The following is a 21,507-nucleotide window of genomic DNA, read 5'->3' as shown; positions in this document are numbered from 1 at the left end:
AAAATCTGGACAGGAGACAGGGGGTAATAGGAGCCTATATAAGAAAAAGACCCCAAAATCAGGACTGTCCCTATAAAATTGGGACATCTGGTCACCCTAGTCCCTCCGCCCCATGTACCCCCCCTCCGCTCCGCCACACAGCGACCCCCCCGGTACCCCTCCACGCTGCCATACAGCACCACCCCCCTGTACCGTTCCTCCGCGCCACCACGCAGCGTCCCCCCACCACCGTACCCTCTGCGTCGCCACACAGCCATCCCCCCGGTACCCCTCCGTGCTGCCATACAGCATCCCCCAGTATTCTTCTGCCCCGCATACCCCCCCTCCACGCCGCCACATAGCACCCCCCAAATCCCCCCTCTGCACCACCAGCGCGCTCCCCCGGTACCCCGCCATGCCTCCATACAGCACCTCCCCGTACTCCTCCATGCCACCATACAGCGACCCTCCCCAATACCCCTCTAAGCCACCACAGAGCACCCCCATACCCTCCCTCTGCGCCACCACACAGCATCCCCGGTACTCCCCTACGCACCGCCACACAGCGACACCCCCCACCCATATCCCCTCTCCGCCGCCACACAGCGCATCCCCATACTCCCCCTCTGTGCCACCACAGAGCGCACCCCCAGTACTTCCAGTACCATACCTCTTGTGTCATCACAGAGTACCCTCCCCCTGCTACCACACAGTACCCCACACTATCCCTCCGCATCACCACACCAACCGCCCCGTACCCCTCCACGCTGCCATATAGTATCCCCCAGTATCCCTCTGCCCTGTATACCCCCCCCACGCCGCTACACCGCACTCCCCGTAACCCACCTCTGTGCTGCCAGAGCGCTCCCCCGGTACCCCTCTGCGCCACCACACAGCGAGCCCCCGGTACCACTCCGCGCCGCCACACAACAAGCCCCGTAACCCTCTCCGCACCTCCCGGTACCCCTCTGTGCCCCCCTCCCACAGCACCCCCCTCTTCCTCCCCCTCCATGCCCCATGTACTCCTCCGTGCCACCACACGGCGACCCTCCCCCGTACCCCTCCGAGCTGCTACACAGCATCCATCTCCGTATCCTCCCCCCGCTACCCTTCCACACCACCACACAGCGCCCCCCTACTACCCTTCCACACCGCGTACCCCCGCCGCACCACCACACAGCAGCCCCTGTACCCCTCCTCTGTACTGCAACACAGCACCCTCTCTAGTACTCCTCCGCACCACGTACACCCCCCCCCCACGCTGCCATACAGCACCCCCGGTACTCCCCTACGCACTGCCACACAGCGACACTCCCCCCATATCCCCTCCCCATACTGCCACACAGCGCACTCTCATACTCCCCCTCTGTGCCGCCACATAGTGCACCCCCAATACCATACCTTTGTGTCATCACAGAGCACCCCCCGTACTCCTCCTCCCCATGCTACCACACAGTACCCCACACTACCCCTCCGCGTGACCACACAGCACCCCGCACTACCCCTCTGCGTTACCACACAGCGCCCCCCCCAGTACCCTTTTGCGTCACCACATAGTGCTCCCCCAGAACCCTCCCTTCCTGTGCCGCGAGGCAGCACACCCCTGGTACACCCCTCTGCGCCACCACAGAGCACCCCTCTTTCCTCTCTGTGCCACTACACGGAGTCTCCAGTACCATACCCCACTCCGCACCACCATGCAGCACTCCCCTCGGTACTGTACTCCTCCCCACACCACCCCTTCCCCATTTCATTCTACCACACAGCATCCCATTCCCCTTCCAGGATACTTCCCGTGCCACCACACAGCACCCCCCATATCACCCCGTGCTACTACACAGCACCCCTCCTCCTTGGCTATTGCCCACATCACTGCAGAGCCCCTTCCCCCTAGATACCCCCCATACCCTTCCATTCTACCACACAGTGCTCCCAGTATCTTCCCTCCATGCTACCACACAGCACACCTTCCCCCCCTCTAGAATACCACATCTATATATACACATTTACATTTAGCCATATTAAAACGCATATTTGCTTGCACATAGTTTACCAAGCAACCCAGATCACTATGTTAGTGGCCTCTCCTCTTCCTTATTTATCATTCCCCCAATTTTTAGGTCATCTGCAAACTTTATCAATTATGATCTTATGTTTTCTTCCAGGTCCTTGATAGGGGTCTGCTATAGATCACCAGATCAGACAGAGGAGGTGAATGATGCATTTCGAAAACAAACAAATATCCAAAATGCAAGACCCGGTAGTTAAGGGGGACTTTAACTACCCAGACAGCTGTGGTAGAAGTAATACAGCAAAGCACGATTTCCAGTAAGTTCTTGCAATTTATTGGGGACACTTTTTTGTTTCAGAAAGTGAAGAAAATAGCCAGGGGATAGCCATTTTTGACATGATTCTGACCAACAGGGCAGATTGGTTGTAAAGCTGAAGGTGGAAGGCAATTTGGGCAAAAGTTATCATGAAATGATAGATTTCATGATTCTAAGGCAAGGAAGAGGTGAGAGCAGCAGAATAAGGACAAGGACTTGATATTAATTATGGTAATTAAATCAGAAGTTAGGAATTGTACAAAATTGATAAGGAAAGGTAAGGGACATGAGGGAAAAAAATCTGTGGCTAGCAGAGCTAAAGACAATATTAAGAGTTTTAAAAATATATTAACTAAAAGAATCCTGACAATGGTATTGGTCTGTTACTAGATGGAAATGGTAAAATGATCAATAATGCAGAAAAGGCAGAAGCATTCAATAAAGATTTCTGTTCTATATTTGGGGAGGGGGGGAAACAGAGGATATAGTCTCATCAGATGGTGGTGGTAACAATCTTTCCATTCACTAGTATCTCTGGAGGTTGTTAAACAGAACCTACTAAAGTTAGACATGTTTAAATCATCAGGTACAGATAACTTGCATCCACAAGTTTAAATAAAAAGCATGTTGAGGAGCTCCCTGGACCACTAGTGTTGATTTTCAATAAGTCTTTTAGCACAGAGGAAGTTCCAGAAGACTGGAGAAAATCTAATGTGCCACTTTTAAAAATGGTTAACAAAATGACCTGGGGAATTATAGGCCTGTGAGCCTGACACCACTTCTGGGCAAGATAATTAAGTGGTTGATATGGAAGAATTAAATAAAGAATTAAAGGAGGATAATGTAATTAATGCAGATCAGCATGGGTTTATGGAAAATCTATCTTGTTAAACTAACTTGATTTTTTTTGTTGGGATTACAAATTTGGGTGATAAAGGTAATAATGCTGATGTAAAATACTTAGACATTTGACCTGGTACCACACGACCTTTAGAGTAAAACACTAGAAAGATATAAAATTAACCTGGAACGCACTGAATGGATTAAAAATTGGCTGATACATCTTAAAAGGTGATTGTAAATGGGAATAGTTATCAAGCAGGTGTGTTTCCAGTGGGATTTTGCAGAGAATCAGTTCTTGGCCCTATACTATTTAATATCCTTATCAATGTCCGGGAAGAAAACTACAGAAAGTTGCAGATGACTCAAAGATTAAGGGAGTGGTAAATAATTAAGAGGACAGGTCACTAATCCAGAATAATCGGGATTGCTTGGGAAGTTGGGTGCAGGCAAATAAAATGTATTTTAATATGACCAAATGTAAAGTTATATACAGTGTTGTTGTAACCATGTCGGTCCCAGGATATTAGAGACACAAGGTAGGTGAGGTAATATATTTTATTGGACCAACTTCTGTTGTTAAGAGACAAAATTTCAAGCTTACAAAGGTTTCTTCTTCATGTCAAGTTATACATCTAGGAACAAAGATGGTGCTCCCTACTTACAGACTAGAGACTCTACCCTAGGAAGCAGAGACTCTTAAAGATTTGGGAATTGTGGTGGATAATCAGATGAACATGAGCTCCCAGTGCAGTGCTGTGGCCAAAAGGGCTAATGCATTCTCGGCTTATATATACAGGTGAATATTGAGTAGGAGAAGAAAAGTTATGTTATCTCTGTATTTGGCACTGGTGCAACCATTAATGAAATACTATGCTCAGTTCTGGTGTCCATAATTCAAGGATGTTGATAAATCAGAGAGAGTTCACAGAAAAGCCAAGAGAAGATTAGAAAACTTGCCGTACAGTGAGCGACTCAAGCAGCTCAAACATTTTAGCTTAACAAAGAAAAGGGTAAGGGGTGACTTGTTCACAGTTTATAATTACCTACATGGGGAACAAAAATTTGACAAAGGGCTCTTCATTCTAGCAGAGAAAGGTATAACACAATCCAGTGGCTGGAAGTCCAAGGAAGACAAATTCAGGCTGGAAATACGGCACAATTTTTTAATAATGAGGGTAAACAACCATTGTAATAACTTATCAAGGGTTGTGGTGTACTCTCCTTCAATGGCAATTTTTATATCAAGATTGGCTGTTTTCCTAAAATATGTGCTCTAGTTCAAACAAATTAATTCAGGAACGTTCTATGCCCAGGGCGGCGAGCCCGGTCGGGGAGAGCAGAGAGCCCCGGCCGGGCTCGCCGCCCTGCTCCCGGCGCTCTGGCCGGTCGGGGAGAGCAGAGAGCCCCGGCCGGGCTCGCCGCCCTGCTCCCGGCGCTCTGGCCGGTCGGGGAGAGCAGAGAGCCCCGGCCGGGCTCGCCGCCCTGCTCCCGGCGCTCTGGCCGCCAGGGAGAGCGGAGAGCCCCGGCCGGGCTCGCTGCCCTGCTCCCGGCGCTCTGGCCGCTGGGGGCTCTCCGCCCTCCCCCCGGCGCTCTGGCCACCGGGGGCTCTCCGCCCTGCTCCCGGCGCTCTGGCCGCCAGGGAGAGCGGAGAGCCCCGGCCGGGCTCGCCGCCCTGCTCCCGGCGCTCTGGCCGCCGGCGAGAGCGGAGAGCCCCGGCCGGGCTCGCCGCCCTGCTCCCGGCGCTCCGGCTGGTTGGGGATTGCGGGCCCGCGGCCGGGCTCGGCGCCCTCCCCTGCCGCAATGGGGGGGGCGGCCGGTGGCTTTTTTGCCTAGGGCGGCAAAAAAGCCAGAGCCGGCCCTGCATGCGGGGGGAGAGGGGGCGGGGGAGTGGCACTATATGTGAAAGAAAATGTAGAATCAAATGAAGTAAAAATCTTAAGTGAATCCACATGTTCCATAGAATCTCTGTGGATAGTAATTTCATGCTCTAATAAGAATATAACATTAGGGATCTATTATCGACCACCTGACCAGGACAGTGATAGTGATGATGACATGCTAAGGGAAATTAGAGAGGCTATCAAAATTAAGAGCTCAATAATACTGGGGGATTTCAATTATCCCCATATTGACTGGGAACATGTCACCTCAGGATGAAATGCAGAGACAAAATTTCTCAATACTTGAAATGACTGCTTCTTGGAGAAGCTGGTACGGGAACCCGCAAGGGGAGAGGCATCTCTAGATTTAGTCCTGAGTGGAGCGCAGGAGCTGGTCCAAGAGGTAATAACAACAGGACCGCTTGGAAATAGTGACCATAATATAATAACATTTAACATCCCTGTGGTGGGAAGAACATCTCAACAGCCCAACACTGTGGCATTTAATTTAAAAAAGGGGAACTATGCAAAAATGAGGAGGTTAGTTAAACAGAAATTAAAAGGTACAGTGACTAAAGTGAAATCCCTGCAAGCTGCATGGGCGCTTTTTAAAGACACCATAATAGAGGCCCAACTTAAATGTATACCCCAAATTAAGAAACAGTAAAAAAAACTAAAAAAGAGCCACCGTGGCTTAACAACCATGTAAAAGAAGCAGTAAGAGATAAAAAGACTTCCTTTAAAAAGTGGAAGTCAGATCCTAGCGAGGTAAATAGAAAGGAGCATAAACACTGCCAAATTAAGTGTAAAAAGGTAATAAGAAAAGCCAAAGAGGAGTTTGAAGAACGGCTAGCCAAAAACTCAAAAGGTAATAACAAAATGTTTTTTAAGTACATCAGAAGCAGGAAGCCTGCGAAACAACCAGTGGGGCCCCTCGATTATAGAGATAGAAAAGGAGCGCTTAAAGACGGTAAAGTCATTGCGGAGAAACTAAACAAATTCTTTACTTCAGTCTTCACGGCTGAGGATGTTAGGGAGATTCCCAAACCTGAGCCGGCTTTTGTAGGTGACAAATCTGAGGAACTGTCACAGATTGAAGTGTCACGAGAGGTGGTTTTGGAATTAATTGATAAACTTAACGTTAACAAGTCACCGGGACTAGATGGCATTCACCCAAGAGTTCTCAAAGAACTCAAATGAGAAATTGCAGAACTATTAACTAGGGTTTGTAACCTGTCCTTTAAATCTGCTTCTGTACCCAACGACTGGAAGATAGCTAATGTAATGCCAATATTTAAAAAGGGCTCTAGAGGTGATCCCGGCAATTACAGACCAGTAAGTCTAACGTCGGTACCGGGCAAATTAGTTGAAACAATAGTAAAGAATAAAATTGTCAGACACATAGAAGAACATAAATTGTTGGGCAAAAGTCAACATGGTTTCTCTAAAGGGAAATCGTGTCTTACTAATCTATTAGAGTTCTTTGAAGGGGTCAACAAACATGTGGACAAGGGGGATCCAGTGGACATAGTGTACTTAGATTTCCAGAAAGCCTTTGACAAGGTCCCTCACCAAAGGCTCGTAGGTAAATTAAGTTGTCATGGGATAAAAGGGAAGGTCCTTTCATGGATTGAGAACTGGTTAAAAGACAGGGAACAAAGGGTAGGAGTTAATGATAAATTCTCAGAATGGAGAGGGGTAACTAGTGGTGTTCCCCAAGGGTCCGTCCTAGGACCAATCCTATTAAACTTATTCATAAATGATCTGGAGAAAGGGGTAAAAAGTGAGGTGGCAAAGTTTGCAGATGATACTAAACTGCTCAAGATAGTTAAGACCAAAGCAGACTGTGAAGAACTTCAAAAAGATCTCACAAAACTAAGTGATTGGGCAACAAAATGGCAAATGAAATTTAATGTGGATAAATGTAAAGTAATGCACATTGGAAAAAATAACCCCAACTATACATACAATATGATGGGGGCTAATTTAGCTACAACAAATCAGGAAAAAGATCTTGGAGTCATCGTGGATAGTTCTCTGAAGATGCCCACTCAGTGTGCAGAGGCGGTCAAAAAAGCAAACAGGATGTTAGGATTCATTAAAAAGGGGATAGAGAATAAGACTGAGAATATATTATTGCCCTTATATAAATCGATGGTATGCCCACATCTTGAATACTGCGTACAGATGTGGTCCCCTCATCTCAAAAAAGATATACTGGCACTAGAAAAGGTTCAAAGAAGGGCAACTAAAATGATTAGGGGTTTGGAGAGGGTCCCATATGAGGAGAGATTAAAGAGGCTAGGACTTTTCAGCTTGGAAAAGAGGAGACTAAGGGGGGTATGATAGAGGTATATAAAATTATGAGTGATGTAGAGAAAGTAGATAAGGAAAAGTTATTTACTTATTCCCATAATACAAGAACTAGGGGTCACCAAATGAAATTAATAGGCAGCAGGTTTAAAACAAATAAAAGGAAGTTCTTCTTCACACAGCCCAGAGTCAACTTGTGGAACTCCTTACCTGAGGAGGTTGTGAAGGCTAGGACTATAACAGCGTTTAAAAGAGAACTGGATAAATTCATGGAGGTTAAGTCCATTAATGGCTGTTAGCCACGATGGGTAAGGAATGGTGTCCGTAGCCTCTGTTTGTCAGAGGGTGGAGATGGATGGCAGGAGAGAGATCGCTTGATCATTACCTGTTAGGTTCACTCCCTCTGGGGCACCTGGCATTGGCCACTGTCGGTAGACAGGATACTGGGCTAGATGGACCTTTGGTCTGACCCAGTACAGCCGTTCTTATGTTCTTATGATATACAACGGAGAACAGATATTGAGAAAGTAGACAGCATCCAGGAAATACTGAATTGTCCACAAAGCTTGGATTGATGTATCAAAACAAACCTGAAAAACACATCACTGTAGTATCAGAAAAGACTTCAGCTTCTAATTTGATTACTAGTACTATCAAGGTAGCCAGGTCTGTTAGAAAGCCAAAGGATAGTACTCTATGGATAGTAATTCTATGCTCTAAGAAGACTATAGCAGTAGGGATATATTGCTGACCACCTGACCAGGATGGTGATAGTGACTGTGAAATGCTTAGGGAAATCAGAGAGACTATTAAAATAAAAAACAATGAGGGATTTCAACTATACCTATATTGACTGGGTACATTTCACCTCACAGTGGGATGCAGAGAAAGTTTGAGACCTTAAATTATTGCTTCTTGACTTAACTATCTTGAGTAGTTTTGTATCATTTGCAAATTTTGCCACCTCACTGTTTACCCCCTTTTCCAGATCATTTATTAATATGTTAAATAGGACTGGTCCCAGTACAGACCTCTGGGGGGACACCATTATTTACTTCTCTCCATTCTGAAAACTGACCATTTATTCCTACATTTTGTTTCCTATCTTTTAACCAGTTACCAATCCATGAGAGAACCTTCCCTCTTATCCCATGACAGCTTACTTTGCTTAAGAGCCTTTGATGAGGGATTTTGTCAAAGGCTTTCTGAAAATCTAAGTACACTATTATCCACTGGATCACCCATGTCCACATGTTTGTTGACCCCCTCAAAGAATTCTAGTAGACTGCTGAGGCATGATTTCCCTTTACAAAAACCATGTTGACTCTTCCCCAACAAATTATGTTCATCTATGTGTCTGACAATTCTGTTCTTTACTACCGTTTCAACCAGTTTGTCTGGTACAGAAGTCAGGCTTACCGGCCTCTAATTGCCAGGATCACCTCTGGAGCCCTTTTTAAAAATTGGCGTCACATTAGCTATTCTCCAGTCATTTGGTACAAAAGCTGGATTTACATAATAGGTTACAAACTACAGTTAGGCCTTGTCTACACGGGTAAGTTTTGTCAAAACTAATGTCGACACGAAATAATTGACAAAAGCAAAGTTGCCAAAGCAAGTCTACATTTGCTCCCTCTGTCAACAGATTGTGTCCACATTCAAGGCACCATTGTCGACAGCGTGAGCAATGCACTGTGGGGTATGTATACCACAGTGCCTGGCGACAGCATCTGTCGCTAGGTGTTGTGGGAAGGCAGAAATGGAGCGCGGCGCATCCTGGGACGTGCAAAATGTCCCGTTATGCACCGCTTTGTGTCCCAGCCCTCCAATGGTTTCTGAGTTCCTTTCGTACCGTTCTGGCTTTCCTTTCGCGCCGTTTTCCCAACTGTCTTTTTAGTGCATGCCAGCATCTGCAGTGAGAGAGGCTGGATCCCGGACTTCTCTCCTATGTGCTGTTAACTGTCATGAGGACATCATGCAGGGCAGCAGAATTACTCGCAAAGTTACTGACAGAGGATGAATCACAGGCACCCGAGTGTGATATGGACAGCAGCAACTTATCAGTGCTTTTGGTAGTCACTTTTGGGCTAGGGAAACAAGCACTGATTGGTGGGATCGCATTGTCATGCAGGTATGGGATGACAACCAGTGGATACAGAACTTTAGGATGCGTAAAACAATCTTCATGGAGCTATGTGCTGAGCTGGCCCCCGACCAGCGGCACAAGGACACCAGAATGAGAGCTGCCCTTTCGGTAGAGAAGCGTGTTGCAATCACTGTGTGGAATCTGGTGAATCCAGACTGCTACCGGTCAGTTGCAAATCAATTTGGAATAGGAAAGTCCACTGTTGGGGCTGTATTACTCCAAGTGTGCAGGGCAATAAATCACATCCTGCTACAGAGGACCGTGACTCTGGGAAACATGCATGAAATAGTGGATGGTTTTGCAGAGATGGGTCTCCCTAACTTTGGTGGGGCGATTGATGGCACACACATTCCAATTTTAGCGCCAGACCACCTTGCCTCAGAGTACATCAATAGGAAGGGATACTTCTCCATGGTGTTGCAGGCGCTTGTGGATCAGCAGGGGCGTATCACGGAGATCAATGCAGGCTGGTCTGGAAAGGTGCATGACCCATGCATCTTCAGGAACAGTGGCCTGTACAAAAAGCTGCAGATGGGGACTTTCTTTCCAGACTACAAGATCACAGTGGGGGATGTAGAAATGCACATAGTAATCCTGGGAAACCTGGCTTACCCCTTACAGCCCAGGCTCATGAAACCTTACACAGGGCACCTGGACAACAGCAAGGAGCGTTTTAACAACAGGCTGAGCAGATGCTGCATGGTAGTTGAATGTGCCTTTGGCAATTTGAAAGCTCGCTGGAGGTGTCTCAATGGCAGGCTAGCCCTTACTGAGGATAATATTCCTGTGGTCATAGCTGTGTGCTGCACTTTGCATATTCTGTATGAATCTAAGAGTGAAATGTTTCTCAGGTGTGGAGCACTGAGGCAGAGCGCTTGGCTGCACAGTTTGAACAGCCAGATGCTAGAGCTGTCAGAGGAGCCCAGAGGGCTGCTATTAACATCAGAGAGGCCTTGAGGAACCACTTTGACAATGAGGGGCACTGATACATGTCTGCTTTGGAGTTACTTCCCTGGTGCATCCATGTACAATTTTGAGGCCCAAGATCCATGCAACACAATGCTTTAGAAGCCTGTTCCCGAGAGTGAATTGATTGCTATTCGCTTTTGTAGAGAACAGAATAAAAACGCTGTACCATTAAATACCTTAGCCTTTATTTATTGTTAAAAAGGGTAAAACCTCACAACTGTGTGTAGCTCCAGCTACCATTGTTCAAGCTGTGAGAGGGGGAGGAGTGATGGGGAAACTCAGGAGTGCTGTGAAGTGAAAAAGAATGTGTGGGCATAGAGGGGTGTGAAGTTGGCAAAGAATTGTACATGTGCACATGCTGCAGTGGAGGTCGACCACAGATCTGCTCAGTCTGCAGCTGTATCAAAGACTTGAGAATCTGTCTGATCCTACATAATTTTTATCATCCGCTCTGTCGTTTGCCTAGCAAATGCTACATTGGCTTCCCAGCACTCTGTGTTCCCTGGTCTGCCTCTCATCGCGCTGCAACACCTCCCTGAACATGTCTTCTTTGCTGAGTCTTGGCTTCTTATCTGCCGAAGCCAGTCGGCAGGGGTGCATGGTGTGTTCCTCAAGGTCTCGGCTGCTGTGGGCAATGCACAGAAGAGTGATAGTTACATTCCAGCAAACGATTGAAACATTTCAGTAACAAGGGCCTTTTGCAACTAGTAGCAATCACTTTCTCACTGACTCTAGGCAAGCACACAGCTCCACAAGCACCCCAATCATGGTGAGTGTCAGGAGTGGGGGGAAGGCGGTTGTGCATACGGACAAAATGGTCACGGCTTGCAAGGCAGCTTTGCAGGGAACTCATTCTAAAATTCTCTCACTTTTTCACAAGCAGCCAACCTGCTGGCTGACATCTCGCTGCTGCGGGTGACCAGAGAAACCAGGGCACAGCTGCTGAATGCTTGCGGCTTTCACCCCGGTCTATATGCAGCTCAGCTATGCGCCGCTTTGGTCCCAGCTCCAGTGATTGCTAAATGGCATGGGACAGTTTCCTACAATGGGGGAACTAACAAGGCTGCAATCCCTTGGAATCTGCGGCAGAGGAACAACAAGTACCTCTTGGAAACCTTCCAGAGCCTCTCTCTGGAGGATTTTCTGCAGGTCTCAATGTCCATTGACACCCTGCTTGGCCACGTAGATTAGCTACACAGGGCAATGTCCAGCTCACATAAACACACTACCTGCCTCCCACTTTTTGATTCCCTACACAAGCCACAGCAACTTACCCGGTGTCTCATCTGCTTCCTGCTCCCCGTAGAGCACTTCTGGAGTGGAGAAAAGTTCCTGGCTGCCTGCCCCACCGGGCGATCCCGCTGGGAGTTCCACATCCTCTTCTAGCTCCACTACTTCATCCAGAATTTCAGCCTCCGGGTTACCCCTTTTCTGTTGCCTCCAAAGTATCCACGGAGCTATTGGTGATGGAGGTGGGGTCACCACTGAGGATAGCATTCAGCTCCTTATAGAAGCGGTAGGTCTTAGGTGCACCACCTAAGTGATGGTTTGCCTCCCGCGCCTTATAGTACGCCTCTCAGCTCCTTTATCTTCGCTCTGAGCTGCTGTGTGTCCCAATCATAGCCCTTTTCACACAAGCCTTGAGAAATTTGCCCATATGTGTCCTGATTCCTACGGGTCAATCTCAGCTGCAACTGAACAGACTCCTCTCCCCATATACTGATCAGATACAATAGCTCAGCTGTGGTCCAAGCGGGAGCGGGTTTGGTGCGATAGCCAGCCATGCTTACCTCGAAGCTCACATGGGAAGCCAGCAAGCAGGAAATGAGATTTAAAATTCCCAGGGCTTGCAAGGGGGAGGGGCAGGTTGGCTGCAGGGCAGAGGAGTTCAAACTGCTGACCAGAGTGGAGCATGGGAATTCCTGGACACTTTCTGGAGGCCAATAAAATCAGAAAAAAAGGCATTGCAGTGTGTACACTATTGCTGTTTTGTCGCCAAAAGGCAGTTTTTGGTGACAAAACTTGCCATTGTAGACAAGCCCTTAGTAGTTCTGCAGTTTCACATTTGAGTTCCTTCAGAACTCTTGGGTGAATACCATCTGGTCCTGCTGACTTATTACTGTTTAGTTTATCAATTTGTTCCAAAACCTCCTCTAATGACATCTCAATCTGGGACAGTTCCTCAGATTTGTCACCTAAAAAGAATAGCTCAGGTTTGGGAATCTCCCTCACATCCTCAGCCATGAAGACCAATGCAGAGAATTCATTTAATTTCTCCACAATGGCCTTATTGTCTTGGAGTGCTCCTTTAGCATCTCGATTGTCCAGTGGCCCCACTGGGTGTTTAGCAGGCTTCCTGCTTCTCATGTACTTAAAAAGTAATAGCAAAAAATATTTTGAGTCTTTGGCTAGCTGTTCTTCAAATTCCTTTTTGGCCTTCCTAATTATGTTTACACCTCATTTGCCAGAGTTTATGCTCATTCAATTTTCCTCACTAGGATTTAACTTCCACTTTTTAAAGGATGACTTTTTGCCTCTCACTGCTTCTTTTACTTTGTTGTTTAGCCACGGTGGCTCTTTTTTGGTTCTCTTACTGTGTTTTTTAATTTGGGGTATACATTTAAGTTGAGCCTCTATTATGGTGTCTTTAAAAAGTTTCCATGCAGCTTGCAGGATTTCACTTTTGGCTTTGTACCTTTTAATTTTTGTTTAACCTCATTTTTGTGTAGCTCCCCTTTCTGAAATTAAATGCTATGGTGTTGGGCTGCTGTGGTGTTTTCCCCGACACAGGGATGTTAAATTTAATTATATTATGGTCACTATTACCAAGCAGTCCAGCTATACTCACCTCTTGGACCAGATCCTGTGCTCTACTTAGGACCAAATCAAAAATTGTCTCTCCTCTTGTGGGTTCCAGGACTAGCTGCTCCAAGAAGCAGTCATTTAAGGTATCAAGAAACTTTGTGTCTGCATCCCACCCTGAGGTGACATGTACCCAGTCAATAGGGGGATAGTTGAAATTCCCCATTATTGAGTTTTTTATTTTAATAGCCTCTCTAATCTCCCTGAGCATTTCACAGTCACAATCACCATCCTGGTCAGGTGGTCGGTAATCAATCATAGAATATCAGGGTTAGAAGGGACCTCAGGAGGTAATCTAGTCCAACCCCCTGCTCAAAGCAGGACCAATCCCCAACTAAATCATGCCAGCCAGCACTTTGTCAAGCCTGACCTTAAAAACCTCTAAGGAAGGAGATTCCACCACCTCCCTAGGTAACCCATTCCAGTGCTTCACCACCCTCCTAGTGAAAAAGGTTTTCCTAATATCCAACCTAAACCTCCCCCACTTCAACTTGAGACCATTACTCCTTGTTCTGTCATCTGTACCTCTGAGAATAGTCTAGATCCATCCTCTTTGGAACCCCCTTTCAGGTAGTTGAAAGCAGCTATCAAATCCCCCCTCATTCTTCTTTTCTACAGACTAGATAATCCCAGTTCCCTCAGCCTCTCTCCTCATAAGTCTTGTGCTCTAGCCCCCTAATCATTTTTGTTGCCCTCCACTGGACTCTTTCCAATTTTTCCACATCCCTCTTGTAGCGTGGGGCCCAAAACTGGACATAGTATTCCAGATGAGGCCTCACCAATGCCGAATAGAGGGGAATGATCACGTCCCTCGATCTGCTGGCACTGCTCCTACTTATACAGCCCAAAATACCATTAGCCTTCTTGGCAACAAGGGCACACTGTTGACTCATTCAGCTTCTCGTCCACTGTAACCCCTAAGTCCTTTTCTGCAGAACTGCTGCCTAGCCACTCGGTCCCTAGTCTGTAACAGTGCATGGGATTCTTCCGTCCTAAGTGCAGGACTCTGCACTTGTCCTTGTTGAACCTCATCAGATTTCTTTTGGCCCAATCCTCTAATTTGTCTAGGTCCCTGTATATCCTATCCCTACCCTCCAGCATATCATCTACTCCTTCCAGTTTAATGTCATCTGCAAACTTGCTGAGGGTGCAATCCATGCCATCCTCCAGATCATTAATGAAGATATTGAACAAAACCGGCCCCTGGACCGACCCTTGGGGCCAGTGCCGGCTCTAACTTTTTTGCCGCCCCAAGCAAAAAAGAGCGCCGCCCCACCGTAACAACCCCCCCGCCCCGCAAGCGCCGCCCCGCCGAAACAAAACAAAACAAAAAAACCCGAGCGCCACCACGCCACCCCAAGATTGGCCGCCCCTTACAGGGTACCGCCCCAAGCACGTGCTTGGTTGCCTGGTGCCTGGAGCCGGCCCTGCTTGGGGCACTCTGCTTGATACCGGCTGCCAATTAGACACGGAGCCATTGATCACTACCCGTTGAGCCCGACGATCTAGCCAGCTTTCTATCCACCTTATAGTCCATTCATCCAGCCAATACCTCTTTAACTTGCTGGCAAGAATACCATGGGAGACCGTATCAAAAGCTTTGCTAAAGTCAAGGAATAACACACCCACTGCTTTCCCCTCATCCACAGAGCCAGTTATCTCATCATAGAAGGCAATTAGGTTAGTCAGGCATGACTTGCCCTTGGTGAATGATTAAAGGATTAGATTGACTCTATAGGCATGTTTTCCATTTAGTTTAACAAAGAGAAGGTAAAGAGGTGACTTGATTACACATTAAAAGTACCTACATCGTGAACAAAAATTTGACAAAGGGATCTTCATTGTAGCAGAGACAGGTTTAACACTATTAAATGACAAAGCTTAAGCTATTAAAAAAAATTAAAAAATTAACCATTGAACAATTTACCAGGGGCATGATGGATTCTCCATCCTTGGCAGTTTTTAAAATCAAGATTGGATTTTTTCTAAAAGGTATGCTCTAGAAATTATTTCAGGGAAGATCTCTGGCCTGTACTATGTAGGAGGCCAGACTAGATGATCACAGTGGTCCCTTCTGGTCTTGGAATCTATTAATCGAGCCTGACATTAATCCTGGGCAAAACAGAAAAGCGAATATGAAAGTCAGTCAATAAAGAATGGGATTATAATTCATGTCAGTCAACATGCTTATGGAAAAGAGATTGTCATACAAACGCCATTTAATTTTTGATGAGATTACGTATTTAGTTGATAAAGATAACTACATACATGTATATACTTGTATGAAGTAAAATGATAAATTTACCCACTTTTCCTGTTCTTAATTTGTAATTATCCATAAGTTTCTGTGAAAACATTACAGCTGGCTTTATAAAAAATTGGTTGAATGATGAATATTACATGCATAGTGTATAAATTTACTAAAATACAAAAATAGAAGCAGGAGTACGATATTTGGAAAAGTTTAGCCCAGAAATGAAACTTTGGCTCTGGGAGTGGCATATTCTAATCACTTCATAACAGCTGCAGGTACATGTTCCTTGAGGAGACCACAAAGCATTTTGTCACATGTAGCCAAGTCTAAACCTAATTCCTTATTCAAGAGCTATTTACAAAATGGAAGTGGGGTTGTGGTTATCATTTTATTGCTCAGGAATAATGCTTTAGTTTGGAGAAGGACATCAACTTAAGAACAGTCTAATAGTTACAAGAACATGTCACTTGCAGGGGGACCTAATAAGTATTTTGTTACTTATAGCCAAAGTATTTATTTCAAAGTATTTATTATTCAAATTTATTTGAAAAATTAAATAATGCATTAATTGCTATAAAATTCACTCATTTATGGTTTAATTTTAGATTTAATAATTTAAAAAATGTGGTCTTTGGCTAAGAAACTGGGACCCACAAATAAGAAATTGGAACTAAGGAATTAACTTCATCCTCCTCAGATATCAACTGTTGTTCACGTGGAGCTGTATTTTAAGTGCGTTTTTGAATTTGGAATGGTTTGTGCGCACAGTCTCTGACAACAGGTACACCATAGACACTGGAGAACAGGAATAGATGTTGGAATCACCAAGAGACCAGACCATCATGCCTAGCCAGTTTCATAGTCCCTTTCAGAGTGATGCACCAAGCAAGGCATGGTAAGGGATGTGACTGTTTCTGGCCATGGTCCTAAATGTTCTAATCATTGCCCTCAGTCAAAGAAGCTGTTGGACAGCACCTGTGAAGTGTATGTAGAGGAGGCAGAGGCAGCTCAGAGATGAGGCACTCACTACCATCCACCTACCTGGAATACAGCAAGCAGCGCAGAGAGAAGCGATGCTGTCGCCACCATCATCTCCCAGACTAGGACCCTGGGACTCTTCATGGAAACACACTGGATGACCACATTCTTCTGCAAAGGTGAGCCAGGGGGCTGTACAGGTTGAACATGTGGGCCAGAGGGGTAGGTAGTAGAGAAAAGGAAATGGGGCAGTCACCCAGCCTGAGAGGGAGATGGGGGAGCAGCAGCTACCTGGCCTGAGGGAAGTAAAGGGTGGTGGAAGCAGCCACCTGGCCTGAGTGGGAAGGGGAGGACAGGACATGGGGGAGGCAGTGACAAGGTGGAGCCAAAAGCAGCAGGACGAACTTCGTGGTCACAAGCACTGCCCCTGGTCCACCTGGTCACGGTGCCTCTCTGGAGTCATCCACCCGGTAACAGCTCCACCCTCTGAACTTGTGAGCCAACAGCACCCTTCCCTCCTCCCACCAAGTGCAGTGGTGGCCTTGCACCCACTCAGGCCCATTGCAAGGGTGGACCTTGCCCTCTGCCCATGGGGAGGCAGCTCATCCTGCCCTACCACACCTCTCTAGCTGTAGGGTAGGGAGCTGGAGCCTGGGCTGTGACTGGCCCCCCTGATCCCCCTCAGCTGGGATCGGGACCAGCTGGAGCACCCAGCCCCTGAGCCTGGCAGAAGCAGTGCAGGAGTGCTCTGCTAGTAAGCCCAGCTGGCACCATGGAGGACTGTCCCCCTGTGCACGCCCCTTCTCCTCGCATAAAATGTTGCTCGGAGCTGTGCTGTGTGTGGTTTGATCATTGTGAAGGCCGAGGCAGTCGAGACTGGCAGGAAGGGATAGGGACCAGTGGTACAGTAAATGACTTTTATTTTAAAAAGTGAACATATTAACAGGCCTGCAGGTGGCACTACAGTACAGCTGGGCAGAAGGTAGATACATTTCCCCATGGACCCGGACAATGAAATCATCGCTTCAATGCTGACATTTAGTTAATTCTGGATACAGTTCTACCAAACTGAATTTACTGAAAATATTTCTGGACAAAGCCAAAATTGAAAATTAATTTTCCTTCAGTTTTGGGAAATGACAGACATCCCGAGCTACCACTGGTACTTGGGGAAATATCGCCTGGAGCTACCAGTGCAGGGGGAGATGGACAACATCTCCATGTCAGGACAAAATACATGTCCTGTTTTACTTCTCACTTTGTGGAATCTGTGGGGAGTGAGGAGTCAGTTTCTATTCGCTCTCCTTTGGCTGATTTTGTGCTATTTTAGACTGATTTCTATAAATCATTTCTTGATTTTATTGAAAGGAAGACTAAATGTAATGTGCCTTTCCTTGTAAATCCAGTAACAGTTGTGATATTTCAAAAATACTAAAAATATCTACTTTCATGAAATATTAACTGTTTCACTACAAACCTAGTTTTTCACTAAATACACAATTCTCCTACTCCTGGAGCCTCCTGGGAAAAGCAGTGGGTTCTCCCTGTATATCTGTAATTCTACAGTGTATAGAGAAATGGCTACAAGAAGGGGTGTGTGAAGAACAGCTTTATCCCTTTTCCTTGTCCTGTATCGCACTAGGGAGGATTGTGTGTATGTCTGTGGTTGGACTCCTGTTGATCACACTCATTCAGCAGCTATCTACCTAGGTCTGCAGTAGGATACCCCACCTCTAGCACATTCCTTATAACTTCTCGGAGACTAACTAGGCATGAGGAAAAATGTCCACACTCTTATACCACTTCTAATCATAATATGGAGGAACACCACATGGTTTCCAGGCAATTCCAATTTGCAAAAGGCCACAGGAAAGGGACACGGCACCTTTCATTAGAATAAGGAATTCTGCATGTAACAGTGCGATCTTCCATCAGACTTTCAATATTGAGGCAGTGTAGAAACAGTGGCTGAGGGGTGTATGTAATACTGACCACACCAGCTCTTAGTGAGAGGCCTCTGCTCCTGCAGAGGCAGTCATGTGCAGTCCCTGTATGTACTGTGAGAAAAGGCTTACTTCACAGGGGGGGTTAGAATTAGCAACTCCTAAGACCTAGCCAATTTGGATTCATGAGCCTTCAGTGTGCCAACAGCATCTTTTACTGCATGGTAGATAATGTTCTTCACCTGTAACAGAAAAAAAAAAAAATCAATACAAACTTTTAAACCTGTCATAATGAGCAGCATCTCCACCCTAGCAAGAAGTCAGAGTTTAAGGCCAGAAGAGACCACTAGATCATCCAGTCTGACCTCCTGTATATTACAGGCCACTAATCCAATCTAGCATCCACACACTAACCCAAGTGACTCCTACTGCTCTATAAACAGTTATTTACTAGACTTTGGGGGCTGAATATATCATAGATGTAAAATGCTCACATGAAGTCATCAGAGACCGAGAGAGAGAGACACCAAAAATGCTGAACTTATTAAATACTATTGCTGCTTCACGAAGTTGCAAACAGCACTGTTATATAAATGTCAAAATTAGACCCCATGCAAAGTTTAATATTAAACAACTGCACTGCTATGTTATTTATCCACTTTATGGTAACCCAGGATTAATTTATTGGCTAGTCTCTTTTTAGATTTTAAGCTTCTCCTTGCAAGACCACTTGATCAGGCAAAATATTAAGTCTTTCATATTAAACTCTTGCCCAAATGGGTTGTATGTTATGAGCAAATTATTCATAGATTCACAGACTAAGGCCAGAACGGACTATTATATCATCTAGTCTGACTTGTATATCAGAGACCCATAAATTTCATCCAGTTATCCCTATACTGAGTGCAAGGTTTTGACTAATGCATGTCTTGATTCAAAGACATCAACAGATGGAGAATCCAACACTGCCCGTGGTAGTTTGTTCCAATGGTTAAATCACCCTCACTTTTAAATTCAAATTAGAAATTAGGCACAATTTTCTGTCTGGGTTCAGCTTCCAGCCATTGTTCCTTGTTATGCATTTCTCCACTAGATTAAAGAGTCTTTCAGTACTCAGTATTTCCCTCCCATATATTCTGTCATCAAGTCATCTCTCAATCTTCTTTTTGATAAACAAATGGAGCTCATTAAGTCTCTCACAGTAAGGCATTTTCTCTAGTCCTCAAATCATTTTTGTGGTTCTATTCTGCACCCTCTCTAATTTTTCAACATCCTTTTAAAAATGTGGACATAAGAATAGGACGCAGTATTCCAGTATGGATCTGAGCAATGCTATATCCAGAGGAAAAAGTCACCTCCTCCCTAGTCCTACTCAACTACTCCTTATAGATCCAAGGATTTAATTAGCCCTCTTTGCCACAGCATCACTCTAGGAGCTCATACGATAATTTATTTGTATTTCTGTAGTGCCTAGATGTCCTAGTTGAGTTGCTTGTCCACTATGACTCCTAGCTCCTTTTCAGAGTCACTGCTTTCTAGGATACAGTCTGCCCCCCACCAATTCAGTAGGTACTGCCTGCACTTTTCTTAGATGTATAACTGGTATTTGGGTATATTAAAATGCATTCTAATTGAATGGGCCCTCTTTACCAAGTGACCCAGATCATTCTGCATGACTACCTTGGTCATCATTATTTACTATCCCTCTAATCTTTGTGTCCTCCACAAATTTTTTTTCATCAGCAGGGATTTTGTATTGAATTTTCAGATCATTGATGAAAACGTGTTGAATAGCTTGGGGCCTAGTACTGATCTCATGACACCCCAATAGAACATCCCCATTTGATGACTTCCCGCTGACCACTACTTTTTGAGATCTGTCAGACAGTTCCAAGTTCTTAATCCATTTAACATGTGCTTTACTGATATTGTGTATGCGAATTTTTTAAATGAGGACATCATGCAGTATTAAGTCAAACGTCTTACAAAGATAAGTATTTTACATCTACAGTTACCCGCTTTATCCACCAAACTTGTAATAATCAAAAAATGAAACTGGGTTTATTTGACAAACGTATTTTCCACAAAATCATGTTGACTAGCATGATATTCTCATCCTTTAATTCTTTATTGATTGACTCCCAAATCAGCTTCTCCATCATTTATCAGGGATTAATGCCACTCATCACTCTTCAAGTCTTTCTGAAATTTCCCTAGTATGCCAAGATTTATTAAAATTAACACTGGTGAGCCACAGATCATCTCAGCCAACTCTTGGATAACTTTTGTGTGCAAGTTATTCAGGCCTGCCAATTAAAAAAAGTATTTATCCCCTACTAGATGTTTAACATTATCCTGATTTTACTAATGGTTTGGAAAGTATATCATCCTTATATGACAAGAGTACATCATCCTGCTTCTTTCCAAAAATGGAACAGAATTTTTTATTGAACACATTTGCCTTGTCTGTGTCATTAATAATTTTACCATCTTCATCTAGTACTCTGTCTATATCATTTCTAGGGTTTCTTGTGTTCCTAACATACTTAAACTCCTTATTGTTCTTAGCCCTGCCAGCAATGGATTTTTCCCTGATGTCTTCAACAATTTTCTACCCTTCCTAACTTCTAATGTATATTGACTGCTATCTATTTCCTCTTTTTTCCATTTGTAATGCATTGATTTTTATTCCTAATCGTGGAGTTCACTTCACCACTGAAGCAGGTAGGTTATGCAACTCAGTTTAAACCAGTTTTTAAACAAACATTTTAAAAATGCAAAGTAAATAAGTACCAGTATAAGAATAGAAGAGCAACAAGGAATAGACACACTATCAATTCTAAAGCTTCAAGATAGTTAATTTCCTAGTGCCTGTGCCCTGGCTAATCACCTAATTATTAAGTTTCCATAACTGCATTATGAAGCATGCACACGTGTGCTCAGTATCAGCTCTAGCTGACCGGTTTAGTTTTGATTATTATGTGCTTAATTAATTTTTCAAGCCCTATATATA

General features: G+C 45.1%; 1 protein-coding gene across 1 annotated transcript in view; it reads right to left on the bottom strand.

Annotated features, from left to right (window-relative positions):
- Positions 1-17,464: 17,464 nt before the first annotated feature.
- KDM3B (lysine demethylase 3B) overlaps positions 17,465-21,507 on the bottom strand; it is a 120,497-nt gene continuing 116,454 nt past the window's right edge. The window contains exon 24 of the mRNA XM_065409234.1: positions 17,465-18,736. Within this exon, the coding sequence (XP_065265306.1) occupies positions 18,656-18,736 (81 nt within the window). The 3' untranslated portion in view covers positions 17,465-18,655. The remainder of the gene's footprint in view (positions 18,737-21,507) is intronic.

The sequence above is a fragment of the Emys orbicularis genome, chromosome 8 (assembly GCF_028017835.1).
Source record: "Emys orbicularis isolate rEmyOrb1 chromosome 8, rEmyOrb1.hap1, whole genome shotgun sequence".
NCBI classification, from domain to species: Eukaryota; Metazoa; Chordata; order Testudines; family Emydidae; genus Emys; species Emys orbicularis.
Note: the sequence above shows the minus strand (reverse complement) of the source record. Positions and strands in the feature narration are given on the sequence as shown.